This window comes from Lissotriton vulgaris, chromosome 3_1, assembly GCF_964263255.1.
Source record: "Lissotriton vulgaris chromosome 3_1, aLisVul1.2, whole genome shotgun sequence".
Taxonomy (NCBI): domain Eukaryota; kingdom Metazoa; phylum Chordata; class Amphibia; order Caudata; family Salamandridae; genus Lissotriton; species Lissotriton vulgaris.
Window position 1 is genome coordinate 159,284,917 of NC_141689.1, and position 19,178 is coordinate 159,304,094.

The 19,178-nt window shown below is 43.9% G+C and overlaps 1 protein-coding gene across 1 annotated transcript in view; it reads left to right on the top strand.

Moving 5' to 3' along the window:
* The window catches only part of VCP (valosin containing protein), an 87,771-nt gene that overhangs the window by 62,375 nt on the left and 6,218 nt on the right, over nucleotides 1-19,178 (top strand). Inside the window, exons 10-16 of the mRNA XM_086960254.1 lie at nucleotides 3,946-4,058; nucleotides 4,262-4,426; nucleotides 4,522-4,644; nucleotides 8,214-8,426; nucleotides 8,784-9,092; nucleotides 15,099-15,254; nucleotides 16,006-16,160. Of these exons, the coding sequence (XP_086816380.1) occupies nucleotides 3,946-4,058; nucleotides 4,262-4,426; nucleotides 4,522-4,644; nucleotides 8,214-8,426; nucleotides 8,784-9,092; nucleotides 15,099-15,254; nucleotides 16,006-16,160 (1,234 nt within the window). The remainder of the gene's footprint in view (nucleotides 1-3,945; nucleotides 4,059-4,261; nucleotides 4,427-4,521; nucleotides 4,645-8,213; nucleotides 8,427-8,783; nucleotides 9,093-15,098; nucleotides 15,255-16,005; nucleotides 16,161-19,178) is intronic.

The window sequence follows — 19,178 nt, forward strand, 5'->3', positions numbered from 1 at the left end:
CTGTTCCTGTACCCTCGTTAACACCAGTGGGGGGCAGGATTGCCCAATGCCTCAACAACTGGATGGTCATAATAACAGACCAGTGGGTCCTAAACATCATCAAGGAAGGACACACGTTGGAGTTCCAAGATCTTCCTCCAACGAGAGCTCCAGACGCCATTACACCCAAACATCTGAAACTCCTTCATCTTGAGGCCCACCAACTCTTCACCAAGGGGGCAATAGAACCGGTTCCTCTCTCCCAAAAGGGAAAGGGTTCTATTCCAGGTTCTTCCTGGTTCGGAAGACTAAGGACAAGTGGCGTCCAATCTTAGATCTACGACAGCTCAACACTTATCTCATCAAGTTGTCCTTCAGGATGGTCACTCTTCAGGACATCCTCCGCCTTCTCAATCCAGGGGACTACATGGCAACCCTAGATTTGGAAGATGCTTACTTCCATGTACCCATTTATCCAGCTCACAGGCAATATCTTCGATTTACAGTAGGCAAGAGCCATTTTCATTTCAAAGTACTGCCTTTTGGTCTCCGGTCCGCTCTGCGGATCTTTACAAAGGTACTGGCTCCTGTGGCAGCCTTTCTCAGAAGGCAGTCTTTTGAAGTCTTCCCATATCTGGACGATTGGCTGGTAAAGGCTCCTTCGTTCCAAGAGGCGTCCAGGGCAGTCACGAGCTGCAGTCAACTGTTTGAGCAGCTAGGCCTTCGGCTCAACAGGGGAAAATCGATTTTGCGCCCCTCCAAGACAGCGAAGTTTTTGGGTGCGATCCTAGACAGTGCAGCCTGGCTTTTCCTTCAGAAGAGCACCAAACCAAGCTGATTCTCTCAGCTCGCCTTCTACAGACACGAAGTTTCTGTCAGTTTGCAAATACAAATCGCTTCTCGGATCGATATCATCCTGCATACCATTGATACCACACTGCGGGCTGCGAATGCGTCCACTGCAGGAACAGTTAGACAAACAATGGCGTCAGGTGTCTGGCTCCTTCGACAAGATAGTAATCACTCCTGAGATGCGGAAGGCAGGCAGCTGGTGGTTGCTAAAAGACAATCTTTCAGTAGGTTTGCCATTCCAACTTCCACCATCTCCCATGGTATTGACAACAGATGCTTCCATGGAGGGGTGGGGAGCGGTCCTCCAAGAACTGAAAGTCAGTGGTCATTGGAGCACAGTCCAGGGCAAGTTCCACATCAATCTGCTGGAACTTATGGCCATTCGTCTAGCCTTGCAGGCTTTCCTTCCAAGGATCCGCAACCGTTCAGTGCTGGTTTGTACAGACAACACCACAGCCATGCACTACATAAACAAGCAGGACGGGACGAGATCTTGCACCCTTTCGAAGGAAGCACAGAGGCTTTGGAATTGGGTGATCCAACACAATCACCCTTTCAGCAGAACATCTGGCGGGCACACTCAATGCCACAGCGGACGCTTTGAGTCGCCAAAAGATTATCAGCCACGAATGGGAACTGGATCAGACGATTCTGAACGAACTGTTTTCACGTTGGGGGACCCCAACCATTGATATGTTTGCGACTCCCCAAAACGCCAAATGCCAGTCCTACGCAAGCAGGGTTCACCATCGGGGATCCTTGGGGAATGCGCATTTGATTGCCTGGTACGGCGCATTTGTTTACGCCTTTCCTCCTATTCCGCTGATCCCGAGACTGATCCGCAAGCTCAAGGTGGAACCGTGCAGAATGATTCTGATTGCACCAGCATGGCCCGGCAGTTTTGGTACACAGAACTTCTTCTCCTCTCCCAAGATCAACCGATTCTCCTGCGTCCTGTCCCATCACTGTTAACAATGGCTCACGGACAGGTTCTGCAACCAGACCTGAAGTCACTACATTTGACAGCGTGGCTCCTGAGTTCAGAGAGTTCCAGGGTTTAAATCTTTCAGGAGAATGTAAAGACATTTTGGCCCAGGCCCGAGCGCCTAGTACAAATAAAACTTATCGGGCAAAGTGGAAGAGATTCTGCCTTTGGTGTCGGAGAGAAGGTCTACATCCATATACTTCTGCACCGCACCAACTCTTGCCTTACATCCTTTCTCTTGCAAAATCTGGATTGGCTCCTCCTTCTGTAAAGGTACATCTAGCGGCCATTTCTAGATTTAGACCATCATCAGGTCCTTCCCTTTGGTCTGCGTGGATCATTAAACAATTCCTGAAGGGTTTGTTGAGGGTTTTTCCACCAGTCCGGCCTCCACCACCAGCCTGGCATCTTAATTTGGTCCTGTCACATCTAATGAAGGCCCCATTTGAGCCTATTCATAGAGCTGGCATGAAGTTTGTCTCGTGGAAACTGGCTCTTCTCTTGGCCCTGACATCGGCTAGAAGAGTTAGTGAGCTCCAGGCTTTCACAATTGAGGAACCTTTTCTACAATTCAAGAATGATGTTCTCATCCTACGAACAAATCCTAAATTTATTCCGAAGGTACCCTCAGAATTTCATCTGAATGAGCCGGTGGTCTTAAAATCCTTCTTTCCGCGGCCCTCAACGCCAGCAGAGGACGCTTTGCACTCTTTGGACATTCACAGATGTCTCAAGTTCTACTTAGAGCGCACAAGACTGTTCAGAAAATCTTCCCGGCTTTTTGTTTCATTCAGTGCTCCATGAAAGAGTTGTCCAATTTCTAAACCCTGCATTTCCCGCTGGATATCCAGTGCAATACACTTTTGCTATCAAGAAGCGGGGAAACCACTTCAGCGAGCAGTTCGTGCTCATTCTACGAGATCAATGGCTTCATCGGTGGCACTATTCTCAGGTGTCCCGATCAAGGACATATGTAGAGTGGCGACATGGAGCAGTGTCCACACCTTCACTCGCCACTACTGCTTGGATTCTTCTGTGAAAGAGGATGCGGCAGTGGGCCAGACGGTTTTGAGGAACCTTTTCCAATAAGTCGGTGAGCTTTCCTTTCTATCCCGCCTTCCTGTTTGCATATTTTGTATTACTTGTGATTGTTCTGCTTTGTGATGCAAATGTGTATCTGTTTTCTTATCAGGATTACGTATGACATTTACAGGTACACATATTACAAAATATACTTTTCTCTTTACTGCTAGCTATTCTGATGCAAAGCATGGGAATTTATGAAAGTTCCAATACTGGGGCAAGAAAACAAGTTACTTAGCTGTAACTTTGGTTCCCCAGTATTGGGTAACTTTCATAGATTCCCATGCGCCCACCCTCCTCCCCTGGGAAAGCTCAGCCTTATTATCCAACGATGTTGTTGTTCACAACGGCTACGAAAATCTGAGGCTGCTCTGATTGGCTACTGCAAGAATTTGGTCTCTTTTACAAAAATAGGTGGATAAGCTACAAAATGAGATTAGGCCGAGGCTCCCATTCCAACGACTGGGAATGATGCAAAGCATGGGAATCTATGAAAGTTACCAATACTGGGGAACCAAAGTTACAGGTAAGTAACTTGTTTTCTTCCCGATTGATTAGTCTTTTTAGTGACTCTGCTCTCCCTTTAGACATTTCCCCAAAGTTTAACTAAGGCCTATACAATTTCTTACTTCACTATGCATCGCTTGCACCCAACGGAGGCTCCTCCGTAATGGCAGAGGAGCGTCGCCCCACTCGTCGGTCAAACAAAAAAATATTAATGAAACATTATCATTTTATTTTTCTTTGACTGATTCCGACATGCGTGCAGGGTGTGACCGAATCATTACAGGCAGGTGATGGCACTTAAAGTGCGCATGCATGTTTGGCCAGCCGTCCTAGGCCAGCCAAACATACAATGCGCACTCTATTTCTCCAACGGTTGGAGAAATGCCGCAGTCTCACAGGCAGTGTCTGAGCAGGCCTCTCAGACCAATCCCCAGGATTGCTCCTGCTAAACTGCTATAAGTTCTCTCTGGAATTGAAACTTTGTGATGGACAGTCTGAAGTGATTTTTGAATGTTATTTGTCTGCCATCTACTCTACAGGCCGTTTTGACAGGGAAGTAGATATCGGAATTCCAGATGCAACTGGTCGGTTGGAAATTCTGCAGATCCACACCAAGAACATGAAGCTCGCTGATGATGTTGATCTGGAGCAGGTAGGTGATCTAGAAGTGGTTATTGAAAGTCTTTTCTTAAGATGTATGGCGTTACTCTAATCCTACATTTAGTTCTCTCTAGTTTGTGCGCTACTGACTATGATGAGGGTGTTCTATCGATCTTAAACTTCAGAAGCACACTGTTTAGAGCTCTGTTGTGACTGTTATGCCTTTTCATTGTTTCCTGTTCCCCATTACTCCAGGTGGCTAATGAGACACATGGACACGTTGGTGCCGACTTGGCTGCTCTGTGCTCGGAGGCTGCTCTACAGGCTATCCGAAAGAAGATGGATCTCATTGATCTGGAGGATGAAACCATTGATGCAGAAGTAATGAACTCATTGGCTGTGACCATGGACGATTTCAGGGTAAGGTGTCACTTGGCTGTGCTTAAAACCTCTAATACATACTAGGGCTAAGTGTAATAGTGTTCAAGCACTAACCATGTTTTGTGTTTCTGCAGTGGGCTTTGAGTCAGAGTAACCCATCTGCACTGCGTGAGACAGTAGTAGAGGTGCCACAGGTCACTTGGGAAGATATTGGTGGTCTCGAAGATGTGAAGAGAGAGCTTCAAGAGCTTGTACAGGTAAAATAGTGCGAGGAGTTGGTTATATTGAACCCTTTGCCCCCAAAGAAGTGTGTACTAATTAGGTCCCGTGTCAGTTTTTCTTGACCAAAGAATAATCAAACGATGCCCAATCTAAAATTTGCGATGCTGATCTTTCTTACTGTTGGTACCCAAGGTTTTGATTGATTCGACCGCTGAATGAAATTACACCAAATTTAGCAGAAAGATAGATCTTGGTCCAGAAAGAATGCTTTTGTAATTTGGTCTACATCTGTGTAGTAGTTTTTAGAGTTATTAAAGTAAAATATTTGTGTATCTAGAGATGCGGACCCACGCGCCAACAACACTGCTGTGATTGGCTGGCCGTAATTTGAGAGGAAAATTGCAGCAGCCATTTTGGGCATCTGTTCCCAGGGGTGAAAATAACATTTAAAAGTGATAGAAAGGGTCTAGGTAGAGGTACCCTGAATCCATGGACCTGATGAAGGGGTCTGTGAGGGACACCTCCTGTGCAGAGAATTGTCTAAAAATGTTTTTTATTGGGCAAGTATCTGCGGATCCAGACCTGAATTAAAGTAAAATACACCCAGTTAGACCCATACAGCCACTCCTACATGACTCGGAGCCAGAAAAGCACTCACACACACACCTACACAACCACTCGCACACCCACAGACCTACAAAAGCGCCCCACACAGCCACTCACACCAGCAGTGATGCACTTCTAGAAATTGCAGTAGCTTATGTTTGTATTAAATGTGGTGGTGTTTTAATATTGAACGTGTGCAATATAACCTGCAGACTCCTTATTTGTCTGAGGATTTGCTATGGCTCTGGGGATCCATAAAATGAAACCAAGACATGGTGCATTGCATTTATGGAAAGACTACCTAAGTTACCTTAATTTTTTGTTTTAAAATATAGAAGAATGAATGTGTGTAGAAAATGTATTTATAAACTTGTGAAAATGAATTGATTAATTGAACTTATGGGTCAAATTGTAGTACAATTGATATATTTTTTTTAAACCGTGAAATTCAATAAAAAGCAAAGGTTACAAGGATGTTCTAGTTGGGTTCGGATTTTACCCACACAAAACCATAGAAATTCAGCAGTTCTATTTGTCTCGAGTAACTATTACTCCTGCCCTAAGGTAACAATAACTCGCGCCATCACCATGCACTGCTAATTACCCCGCATTTACATCACTCTTGACATCTGACATCATTGATAATATCACTGCAACATTTGCAATTAAATTATTGATGAGAAAACTATGCTTGGCAGTGGCCTGGGTTATAGTTACCTTAGGACACTAGTAATGCTTACTTGAGAACTAGAACTGCTGAATTTCTATAGTATATAACACTTCTGATCGAGGTAATTACCTTGCATGAAGCTACTGCTGCATGAACCAGCAGTAGCTGGGCAGATTGTTTTTACAGAGCAGATTGGTTCCATCAGCCCAAGTAGTTTTCTCACTCCCTTAAAGATATGTACTTACTGTATCGTTAGCACTTTAATATTTTGCAATCCCCTGCTTTATTAGTCTCAACCCTGCTGTGCAGAGTCTTTGATGTTGAGGGCATGAAAGTCAACCAGTTCAGCATCCTGATAATTTGTAATGGCTCTCCGTTCTGGAGTTGTTTCATGGAAATAGCTGAACCTCTGAGTACAGCACAAACAAATATGGTTAACTCTTCAACCATGTGAAACCTGCCTTGCTAAAATGCTCTATACCAAATTTTCTCCCATAAATGCAGCATGAGGTTCTTTAAATGGCTGTCGTTTTCTAGGCAGGCACATGCCAGGAATTGAAGAAATCTTGTTTACTTTACAAATTATTAACTGACTCCAATGATTGGCATCCTATTTTTCTGTGTATGTACATACGTGTGTAAATGTTTATGTACGTACATGTGTGTATGTGTAGATCTAGATAAAATGAGAGTAGGGTGGCAACAAAAAAAGAGTGTATGTCCACTCTTTCACAGAATGAGTGAGTCCTTCAATATTGTACACAGTTCACTTTTATTTCATCCTTGGACATATTCTTTGTACAGGATGATCGGACACACAACCAACGCGTTTCGCCCAAGTTGGGCTTCCTCAGGGCAGAAAGTGCGCTAGTCTTGTAGCGTTTGGTCTATGGTTCAACAGCAATCTGAATTGCTTATAAATTCGAGATCTCCGGTACTTCAGAATGCAGGACGTTATGTAGTCACGATATATAGAATTAGCTCAACAATACATGCAAAAGTACCTTTCATGGGTTTATATTCTTCTGGATAACTTCCTTCAATTCAAAATAGCAGTGTGCACTGGCGATATGGATTGAGTTTCTAAACATGTCTCACACCAAACGCCATGTCTATCATTCCACAGTTGGTCGTACGTGGCTTCCAAAGCTTTTGGGGCCTGGAATACTAGGAATGTGACGGTTAGTAGTTGGTATTGTCATTGGCAGCATTGGCAGGTGTAATGGTTGGTGCAAGCTGCAGTGGCCTCTTGACAAGGCTCTGGGACTTTCTTTTGTTTTGTGTACTAATTAAGCACTAATGTCTATGCCTAGGAGTGGGTTTATCCTTTTTCCCAAGCTGTGGTGTGAAACCCTATTGGATAGATTTTCTAAATGTCTTTAACCCCTTTACTGCTAAGGCATATATTCTGATTATCATATAATTTCCATTGAAATCAATGGAAAGTCCATGACGAGTTACCCTTGTCATTAGCAGCCAAGAGGTTAATAAACATGCAGTTTACTTATCACAGTGATGTAATTGGAGAAGAGTTGCTTACATAGATTGTTTTTTGTTTATATGCTTTCTTTAGCATTAACAAATAGTGTTTCCAACACAAAATGAAACCTTGCTCCACCCCCCTGAAGTTGCCCCTGGTAAAAAGCAGATGGCCTCCCCAGCACCAAGTAGAGCATTAGCAGCTGTGATCAGTTAGTTTGTGGCTTTACAATTCATGAAATCAAGGGAGTTGAAGCTGTCCATTTGCTCATCTAAATTGCGTAGGTCTCTTTATTGATGCTCTACAGTTCAGCGAGTAGGGTTATTCTCTTTGATACTCGTGCTGCCTGGTGAAAGGGCGCAACAAGCCAGGTCTCTGGAGGACCAGCCAGTGAATGAGCACTTCCGCCAGGGTGAATCAACAGACTGCAATATATAAGCATATGGCAAAGCCTGCTTGTTCACTGTTAGCCTGTGCTTCTGACCGTATAATCTCTTCGACACTAAACTAACATTAGAAGAAACATTCAGTGTAGATGCACTGTAAGTTAACCAAAGGTATTAACTAAAAAGTGAGCATTTGAAAAAAATACACAATTAAAACAGCTAGTAAAACCCAAGCGCAGTTTCAAGGCTCACAAAATAGGAAACATTTAATCTGTTTTTCAGATGTTTCCTATGTGTGTATAAAAAAAAGGGGGGGGACACTTGTTGGCAGCTTTGTTCTGCTAAACATTTAGTCTTATTGCTGGATTCTGTAAAGCATTTGCTTTTTTTTTCCTCTTGTTTAGAAGTTGATTTCCTAATTGATCTCTTGATGCAAACTTTTTTTGCAACTTCTAATTGTAGTACCCTGTGGAGCATCCAGACAAGTTCCTCAAGTTTGGAATGACCCCTTCCAAAGGAGTGCTGTTTTACGGACCCCCGGGATGTGGTAAAACTCTGCTGGCGAAAGCGATTGCCAATGAATGTCAGGCCAACTTTATTTCCATCAAGGGGCCAGAGCTGCTCACCATGTGGTTTGGAGAATCTGAAGCAAACGTCCGGGAGATCTTTGATAAGGTGAGCTGAAGAGTGACGCTGATAATGGTTCAAGCATGCAGCATGCTATATTGTAGCTTTTTGGTTTTGTGGCACTTTGTAGGATGCTTTTGTGAAGGGGGGAAATTCCTCTTTTAATTTTTACTTAATTCCTGTGCACCGCAACATAAACTGAGCATAAATGTCTTTTTGTGGAAAGACTTTATCGACCCAATAAAAATAGGGGGGGGGGGGGTACTGGCATAAGTGTCCGATCCCAAGCTTGTTTCTTAACAAGAGAGTGATCTTTAATCCCTTTTAATAGATGACCTGAGACAGATTTTGCCGATTCCGGGTCCTTGCCTTTAGATATCCTAATGAAATGTGATTGCTTGGCAGGCGCGACAGGCAGCTCCTTGTGTGCTGTTCTTCGATGAGCTGGACTCCATAGCCAAGGCTCGAGGAGGGAACATCGGGGACGGTGGTGGAGCCGCAGACAGAGTCATCAATCAGATCCTAACTGAGATGGACGGGATGTCCACCAAGAAGAACGTGTTCATCATCGGTGCCACAAACCGTCCTGATATCATTGATCCGGCCATTCTGCGACCCGGCCGCCTTGATCAGTTGATTTACATCCCTCTGCCCGATGAGAAGTCACGCATGGCCATTCTGAAGGCCAACCTCAGGAAGTCCCCGGTTGCTAAGGTAAGTTACAGCTCTCTTGTTTTGCTTTGCGAAATCACTGTCTGCCTTTTATCCTGCGGTAAAGATCCCCATGTGAAGTCCATGTTGTTCTGCTAGCCTAGGCACAGTGCGAGCACTTGTTCCCGGGTTGCTGTCTTATTTATTCCTTAGTAGGCCTCTGACATCACAAAGACATGCTCAATTTGAAGTCGTCCAAAGTGTTACCGATAATAGCCAGGACTCCAGAGTCCACGCGTTCTTAGAATTATTCCATGCACTCTTGTAACTTTTCTTTGAGATGCACATTGTCCCTGGTACCTTTGTCATTTGGCAGGCCATTCCCAAGCACCCATAGCCGCAGCTCTTGTTTCTGAATGTACAGGGAATGGTTTCTGTACTGAAACGCTGTGGCGACCAGACACTGTATATTATACCATGTAGTATTTGCACAAGAAAGCTTAGGTTTTGCACACCACTCTTTTGATTAAAACCCATTCATAAGTGGTGTACTTTACACAACCATTGGACAGTGGATGAACTGGCGTGGCCGTGCTGAATAAACATCAGTGGTCGGGGCACAAGTCGTAAAAAAAGAAGTGGGGGGACGATGTCACCAGAAGTGACGTCGTGAAAGGTGCCAAGCTCCTTGTCCCAGAGAGGCCAAAGAGTGAAGTCCAGCTGTTTGGCAGGGAGGATGGCGTCCTCCTGTTAAAATAAGTGGGGGACGCCGTCCATCCGCGTGGTACCCCGACTCGAGCCCACAGTGGTACCGTAGACAATCGCAGTAATCCCCGAATTTGAGCACTGCCGACATCGATCCGGACAGGATTTAGGGAGTTCCGGGGTGGGGTGGAGGGGGGGGGTGCAGTTCCCTTTTATGCCACAGGGTGACAGTCGTAGTCCATGAGTTTTGAGCATAGTCTTTCGTACAGAGCAAGTGTCAGCCAGGGTAGGGTTTCGGAGCTCTTCGCATATTGCTTTTGAGGTGGACATTTCTTATTGTGTATAAATGATGTGACGTTTCAGAGATCGGCAGGGACGCAGAAATGGTAAATGGTCATAATGTGGAATGTAAAGTAGTCTAAGACTCGTGTGGCAGTGGGGGATAAGGAGCAGAGAGGCATGCTCCTGTCCGGAGAGCATAATGAGTGCTGGTGTCTGAAGCTGTGTTCAGAGCCTGCGCTTGTCGGCACGTCTAACAGCAAGGCTGCGTAGGTCTTACTCCGCCCCAGGCCTCGTCAACCCACTGCCAGACGCTCCCTGTACCCTCATCTCCCTCCTGTGGCTTTCTGTCTCTCTCTCCGACTTTACACTTGGTTAAATTATGCAGCACCAAAACCTCGCCTCTTAATATTTGTGTTCCTTCTGCAAGAGTAATTTTAGAAGAAGCTTGTTTGGGGTGTTTAGATGCAAGGCTTTGTCTGTGATGCCTGCAGGTTTGAGGGTACATTGTATTCAAAGGTGCAGCCAATTCAATGAAGTCAGATTGGATACATCCAACTTGAATGTTATTTCTTTGGCGAGGAGTTGGAAAGCACGCATTTGTGGTGCAAATCCAGTTGGTCTGGGAGCAGTGAATTGCTAAATTAATTTCTAGATAGGAGCATGGTTTCAAAGATACTTGTTGACGGAGCAGAAGAAAGACACCACTGGAATCGAAGTGAATATCCTCAAATCTGACATCCTTGAGCAAAGTATCGCCGCTTCTGCTGAAAATCTTCTAGATAAGCTGCAGATGAAAGTTTGTTCAGACTAGCATATAGTCCATCTCAACTGAAGGTATAATGCCAGGACACTGACGATGAGGGTTGGGGGAGGGGAGGGGGGGGGGGTTGGTGGTAAAAACCCACTAGGCCCAGGGGGCATATCTGGGGAATAGCCCCTGATTTCCCCCTCCCCAGGGTGGCAGAAAGCCCCCTAGGCACAGACTTTTTTTTTTTCCCGGAATGTGCCTACCTGTGGATTTTGGATCCCAGTACAGCTGGCACCCAAGGAAACCGCAAACCTTTACTTTTTTTTAAAACTAGACACCCAGGGGAGTCCAGGATGTGGTGACTTGTGTGGCTCACTGTTCTGTTACCCAGAATCCTTTGCAAACCTCAAATTTAGTAAAAAAAAAAAAAAATCTTCAACTTTCTGTGATTGAAAGTTCTGGAATCTGGGCAGAGTTTTTTTTCAGGTTTGCAAGTGATTCTTTGTAAGTGCCTGGTGTGAGCCAGGCAGTCCCATCCCATCCTGTATCCCCCTGGTGTCTAGTTTGCTAGGTTTCCCTAGGTGCCGGCAGGGCTATGGTTCAAAATCTACAGCTAGGCACCTTGCAAATAAAGGGTCAGTTTTCACTGTAAAAATGTGGTGTGGCCTCGTTGCGTTTTGGGCTGTTTCCTGTCGCGGGCCCTACACCTACCCACACAATTGAGGTACCATTTTTATTGGGAGACTTAGGGGAACACAGAATTGTAGAGCAACTGTTATTACCTATTGACTTTCAAAGCATTTCTGCCTTCCAAATGTAAGATGTGTAAAAAAAAGTCACTTTGAAAAATGTGCTATAATTCACATGCTTGTATGGGTACCCACAATTTCGGAGATGTGCGCAAAGCTACTGTTTACAAACTATATATTTTGTTCCTTTTTCAGAAATACATAGGTGTCTTTCATACCAATTTTTCCCTGTTTATATTTTCCCAAATGAATTGCTACATACCCGGTACACATTGCAAGACGCTGCTCAGTTATTGGCTCTGGGTTCCTTGGATTCTTGGTGAACCTACAAGTCTTGTATATCCCCACAACCAGAAGGGTCCAGCGGATGTAACACTATATTGCTTCCAAACATCTGTCATAGTTACAGGTGAAAACGTTGGCACAAATGGGTAGTATTTTAAACTTTTCAATATTTCGTATTTTCAACTGTTAGTTTTCATAAGAACACCTTGACGGAGCTACACAAATGACCCCTTGCTAAAGCCAAATGTCTACTTTTCAGAAATGAACAGCTTTCCAGGATCTATCACTGCTTTTATACCCATTTTTACCATTAACTGGAAGGAGGTTGAAAGCACAAAAAATAGAAAAAAAGGCTGTCCCAGTAAAATTTCAAAACTGTGTAAAAAATAGTTTGGTTTTCGGACAAGCCTGCTTGTCCCTGAAACCTGGGAAGATGGTGATTTCAGCACCACAACCCCTTTGATACCATTTGCTGGGGGAAATAACAAGTTTAATCTGTAGCACTTTTGTCGCATTTTTTCCCCAAAAAATAATTTAGCTGTATTGTGGCTAATTTCTGGATCCCCTCCTGGGTAATCGACAAACCCTGGGTACCTTTTAAAATCCCCATGATGGAAGAAAGGGATGCAAATTTGGCATGGATACCTTATGTGGTCAAAGGGTTACAGGGGCCGAAGAGTGAACTACCCCAAATAGCCAAAAAAAGCTTAGCATGGGGGGGGGCCTAGCAGCAAAGGGATTCTATCTTTCATAGGCGAGACCTAATTCCCTTGTCAATGCTTGTGTCAGTAGCTTTGACATAAAGGGAGGCCAGTGTAAAACTTTGTGTTCAAGCGATGTGCTCGAGGTCTTGCAGGACTGATTTTCAAGTGTCTACTCTGGTACTTTTGTAGAGAAGCATTGATGCAGGTTAACTGTATTGGTGAGACTGTGCCTCTGTGTTTGGCTTGGGAGCACAAATGGGGTATTGGTGTAATCTGATGTTATGGTCTCTGCAGTTGTTTTCAAAGTTAGGAGGAGTGGCAGTAAAGTGTTTCGGTGAATGTTTAGATTTCTTGGGAGGAATGTTTACGTTAATTTAAAGGTTACTGATCTGTTTTTCGGAAGAAGCTAGCAAAATCTTCACACCTAGATTTGTCAAGGAGGTCGAAATGGGTGACCGAATCTATTAGTTATTTGGGTTGGTGCCTACCTGTATTAAGTTCGCTAGTGGTTAAGGTTTGTTTAGCTTTGTAAGTCTTCTTTTACAGGCCATTCTGGCAGTTCTAAGAACTACAAGGTGAGTTCATTTGGGTGTTTCCTTTATGTATGTTGGTTTTCTAGAATGAGTCTGAGAGCTGATATTCCGAGTGCACCAGGGAGACACTTGCATAAGGGCAGGAAGGGTGAGGTGAAATAGGAGATGGAGCTGGTCAGACCAGGCTACTGCTATGGATCCAGGGATTGTACTGTCTAAATTAGCAGTGATTAGGTCGATGATCGATTCTGTTGTATGTGAACAAAGCTTGGAATGTTGTGTGAGCTGAATTTCTTCACTTACTCCCGGTAAATAAATGTCCATTTCACATGAACAGTCATCGGAAGTTCAGTTGAGCTTGAAGTTCAGCTTCCTAACTGCTGAAAGCACACTCCACTGGATAGATAAGGTCTGTTTCTTCTCTCCAAATCACTTGGTCCTCTTTTTCTGCCGTCGGATTAAATGTCTAATCATACTGACGTCCATCAGCTGATAAGTCAGTGGCCCGAACTCTTGTGTTAAAGTGGAAGTAGCATCCTTGGGGGACATTTTTTGCAGCCAATTAACACTGATAAAAAATAAGTTGTAGCTGTGTTGAGCATGCGCTGGGGTAGTCCATAAATAGAGCAGAGTAAAAACCTGGTATATTGTGTATTAAAAATTGTTTGATTTCTTTTGGTTAGTTTTTCACAAACTGCAATCACATGCCCTGGTTTCTCTCAAATACAGAAATATAAAAAGTTGGTAATCAGGCACAGTATAGTCAATCCCATAATTTCTCCACGGCGAAGCCAGGTGTACAAAATCAAAAAAAAAATCAGTCATCTTGACTTTCAGATTAAAATAAGTATACGTTTGTGACTTGGCACTATGAAATTACAAATTTCAAAAGAATCTAATCTGCGTTTTCATTCATTTTATTAGCAATCACGAATAAAATGAGCAAGATTGGTAAATTTCTCATTTAAAGCCGCCCAGAATAGTTTTTCCACCAGTATAAGTTGAACATGTACACTTGGATGATACCTTTGTACCTGGTCACGGATTTTGATTGCCTCTAATGTTTTTTGACCCTCAACTTCTAAAGTATTTCACAATATCTGTCTCCTGATTTCGTCCAAACTGGGACGCTGACAAAAATGAGCTGCGCATTAGTTTCAAAGGTGGCACATATGCGTTTGGTTATCCATATTCTTTCATGCCCTGTAATTTCTGCAGTTTTTACTTGACAAAAGCAAACATTTAATAACCCTTGATCTTACATTAGTAGTTGGTGGTGCATTTGTGCCACTGTGATTTCAGCTAAGAGTACTACTTGTCTTTTTTCTCTTATTGATTTGTATATCTTGCCTCTTCCTCAGACACGTGTGCTACCTCTATTGGTCCTTTCATCAAATTCATTTTGCTCACTTTAGAAAGTCATTAAGCACCACATATTTAGAATGTGTCTTGAAGACCAGTGTAAACATGGGTCTCTGTCTGTATAAGGATGTTCTGAGTAGATTGCTGAATACAGTGATTTTCAGATTTGTTATATTGTATACAATTGTTACTCTTTGATATTAAAATTTAGTGTTTTGTGTTTTTTGTTTATAAATTGGCCCACTCTGCTGCTAAGAATAATTCTTCAGTTTCACTTTGTTTAACGTTGCGCACAACTTACCTAAATATTTAAACCAAATTAAAAGCTTGGCACAATTGGAGATTTCGGACACAGTGGTCTTTACACATTTATTATTCTGCTGTTGGCCCTTAAGCTTTTATGCTTTACTGAGTACTTGACACAATTTTCGGTCTCTGATGTGCTTTTCAGATTTAGCTAGCTAGTAAAGATGAAGGTTGCATGTAGAGATGAGCAGATCTTGTTCCCCATCATTGAATTTTAACACTGTGGCCCTTGCACGAAGGGCATTTGACTGTAATTTGATGTGCAGATGTTGTTCTCGGTCATTGAAGATAAACGCTGCCACTTTCTGGATGAAAGGTATCCAACTCTGTATTTTGGTGAAGTGCAGAACTGTGGTAGGCATCCAAAGTTGAACTGCTTTTTCTATCCTTCACAGGATGTAGATGTCGATTTCCTGGCTAAAATGACCAATGGCTTCTCTGGTGCGGATCTTACAGAAATTTGTCAGCGAGCATGCAAGTTAGCTATCCGCGAGTGCATCGAGAACGAGATCCGGAGAGAGCGGGAGCGACAGATCAATCCCTCAGCCATGGTAAGTTCCCTGCAGAATATCTTCTAGTGTTCATTCAGTGACTGTAATCCCTCTGCATTTCCTCACTTAATCTAAGAAAGGTCTCTGGGTCATCTCTTGCCAGCTGCCACGCTAAATCGGAAGTGTCTTCAATAATACCTAGTTCATATTGGTGTGTGTGCATATATACTTGCTTTAAGTAGCAAAGGGGCTACAGGTTGTACAGATGTCTGGTTTGTTTTAACCACATCTCGAACAAAGAAGCTGATCCTAAAAGTCACTTCAAGATTGAGTTTAGCATTTTTGTCATGGAAAGTGACAGACTGGAGATGGGCAAATGCTAAATGCTTTATTGGTATAACTGACTCTTGGTGGGGTGCGGGCTTTTTTTAAACTGCTTTCAACATTCTAATGCAAACCATAGGTTGTTTCTTGTGCCATAGAACACAACTGTCTCCGTTCTGTATCATTCGTGGGGTGCTCTTTTCTATGAACCCCTTCCCTTCACTTAACATTTCTTACTCTCTGAGCATGGGAGACGGCACTGAAATATTACTCATGTTTGTGAGTCTTGCACCTCCATTCACTCATTGCTTGGAATTGGCTTACTTTTTACATGCTCAAACTATGAACCTTTCTCCCTACCGGCAAGAGTTCTTTTGTAGGATACTTTAATTATTCCCCCAGGTCATGCTAAGAATCTCTGTAAATATTTGTGTGATTTGACTGCTTGGGTTCATGGGCATTATCGCATGTATTCCTTTTATTTTAGGAAGTGGAGGAGGATGATCCAGTTCCTGAAATCCGCAAGGATCATTTTGAGGAGGCTATGCGCTTTGCCCGCCGCTCTGTCAGTGACAATGACATCCGGAAATATGAGATGTTTGCACAGACATTACAGCAAAGCCGTGGATTTGGCAGCTTCAGGTAACAACGCTCTGATGGAGGAACACTGATTGTTTACAGGTCGTAAAAAATTATGAAGTAATACTGTTGGCGTTTATCTGACGGTGATTTTTATTATTGGAGGTATTTATGTTACCACCACTAATTGAAATCTGTTAAGTTGCGTAAGTATTTGCTACAGAAATCTTGCAAGGGATTAATGCAGCTATAATTCCTTTTGTGTATGACGACACCTTAAATCCATGAGAGCTTTCTTATTTATGTCAAATTACATGGATACTGGACATCAGTGCAGATTAGGTATGTTTCTAATCAGCACCTCCATAGATTCCTCTGGCCTCAAGAGGTGGTCAGTAGGACAAAATCTGCCCTAGTTGAGTCTCCTGTTCTTGTATTCCTGCTACATGCGCTGAAAGTTGAGCCATCTGACAAAACATACTGAAGGTGATCGTATGCAAAGTAGCTTTACAAAGTCATCCTCCTTTCCAAAAACACAGCTGATCTTCACCTCAAACTGTTTCCCTTATGATTCTCAAAGATACTTTCTCTCTGGCAGAAAGTTTCTTCCTACATCAGATGGGAAGAGGGCTGCGAATTACTGCTTCGTCATTCATGATAAAGGAGTTCAGACAATCATGTCAATATTTTGTCCACTATTGTGCGGTTTGCACAAGCATAACTTCTGCAAAGCAAACCATATCTAGGTGGATAGTGTGCTGTAGAATTAATTCCTTCCAGGAGGTAAAAAGGCCTATAATGGGTAACTGCTACTGCTGCCGTGAAGAATGTTTCCATTCGCATAGGCGCTACTCTGAAGAAGGGACCATATTTTCTGTTAACCGGCATATCACAGGTCTTCAAAATGTATGACTTACTCCTACCCAACCCCGGTCCACCACCCACCCCATGGGACAGCCAAAAGGTTTTTGCATTGGCTGCCTTGAGGCATCCTGTTGTCGTTGGTTATTGAAATTAAGCTTATACTCTTAGAAAACCATTCAGTGAATTTACTCCAGTTCCGCTTTAGTAGATTAAATTACTAGGAGTCGGTGTGATCTTCAGAGAAGATAATGGAGTTAATGCAGATTTAAAAGGGATCGGTAAATAGCTAAATTAGTTATTATACGATAAAATGAAGTGGGCTAGGATTGGATGAGCATTATACTCTGACCATCTTTTATCACCCAGTGAAAGCACTGTGAGAAACTTACTACTTCAGCTTCCCCTTCAGAGATCTATCATGCCCAGTTATGGACACCCCCTCCCCCCCCCCCCCCCCTCCCCCCTCACATGAAAAACATTACAGAAACTCATCTGGGAAAAGGAACTTTTCTTTTTCTAAATTGGCCTACCTCTACTAAGACATCAAGGCTGTCCTGCACGGAGTTCAGAAGAAAGCTGTGAGGTGGACTGGTAAGCATCGGTGATTAGGCCTCAAATGTATGCAGGTTGTAGGAGCTTCAATGTTTCACACCAGTGTTAGAACAAAGAAGGGTACGCAGTTCCCTGGTGGGGAGAGAGGTATGTACTGGGAGACCAACCTGAAATAGAGGGTACCCAGAGAGCTAGTTTAAGAGTGAATGGGGGAAGGGAGGGAGGGATCTTCTCTTTCGGGACCTAAAACCCTCACACACCCTGCAAGCTAGGTGTCATGCTTCATCATATGGGTTTTTGCTCCTCGTCAAGCTGGCGGTGCAATGCCTGACGGGCACCCAGATGGGGCTCTTTCTCTGAGATCTTTTGTCCCTGCCAGTTGGTGCATGCGGGTATGGGGGCCTCGTGTGAAAGGGTGTAGATGTGTGTAAGTGATGGTGGTGTGAAGTTTAAAAAAGGTTAGGTAATCCACAGGGATTTTTATTAGCCTGGTTAACTACCTTAGTAAAAACAAAATGGTGAGATAGACTACCTGGTGCAATGATCCAGGGTTGTTTACTCTACCATGTGGTTAGTTGGTGTATGGTCAACATGTTTCTTGCAGTCGTTCCTAGGGATACAGCGCAACTCGTCTGGACCTATAAAATTAAACGATCTACACAGTGTGGACGGCGTAGCTTTTACCTACTCCACATGGGGTCGACTGGTAGGCCGTGGGTCCTACCACGTCTTGGTGCAATCGTAGTGTAAGGGTTGCTTTGCTTCAACAGTCTCCTCCTGTCGTATAAAGTAGTAGGCCTTAGATCGCCGTTCGTTGCGTCCGTCAACCTACCCAGGCGTCTGGCAGACAAGAGGAGCCGTCAACCTACCCAGGCGTCTGGCAGACAAGAGGAGCCGGAGTGTTACACAGCTGCAACAGCTATAAGTTCTAGAGCTCCTTAGTAACCATCTGTTCGAGGCATATGGGCTGCAGACCACACACTAGTGCATAGATCGCCATCTGGTGGTGGACCCGAATGATTACACTTTGTTGTTGTCTTGGAAGAGTCTTTGTCTGTTAGATGACTCCTCCTGTAGATCTTAGTGCACATGGACATCGACTCCATCTTCAGATTGCTTTTTCCGCCATCGGGCTCGGATGTGTTTATCGTTCGGTCCCGTTACCGATCTCTTTTCGACTTCCAGTCCTGCATCATACCATCGGTATAGTCTTCGATAGTAATTCCAGTTACCCGCGTCGAAGAAAGGCATGCGCTTCTTGATTCCAGCATTCGTCAGTACCAACTGCGCCATTGGGCCTTTGGCTCATGGAAAGAACACCCTTCAAGAAGTGCCCTCAGTGTGGACACAAAATTCCCCACACTGATCTTCATGAGGTTTGCAAAATGTGCTGTTCCCCAGAGCATGAAAGTCGAGATTGCCAGGCCTGCGCTTCGTTCCGGTCCAAGAAAACCATCAGAGACCGTCTAGCTCGAAGAGTCATGGCGTAGTTCTCTTCATCGACACCAGACCTTCTCATAGTCTAGGCTCCGATCGAGCTAGAGTTCGAAGGACAGCAGGATGACATTGTTTCCGAAGCAGAGGATTCAGCTTCCGGAGCTGAGGGACAATCAGAAGACGACTATCTTCTTCCAGCTGGTCAACAGGTCGTGAGTACAAGCATCA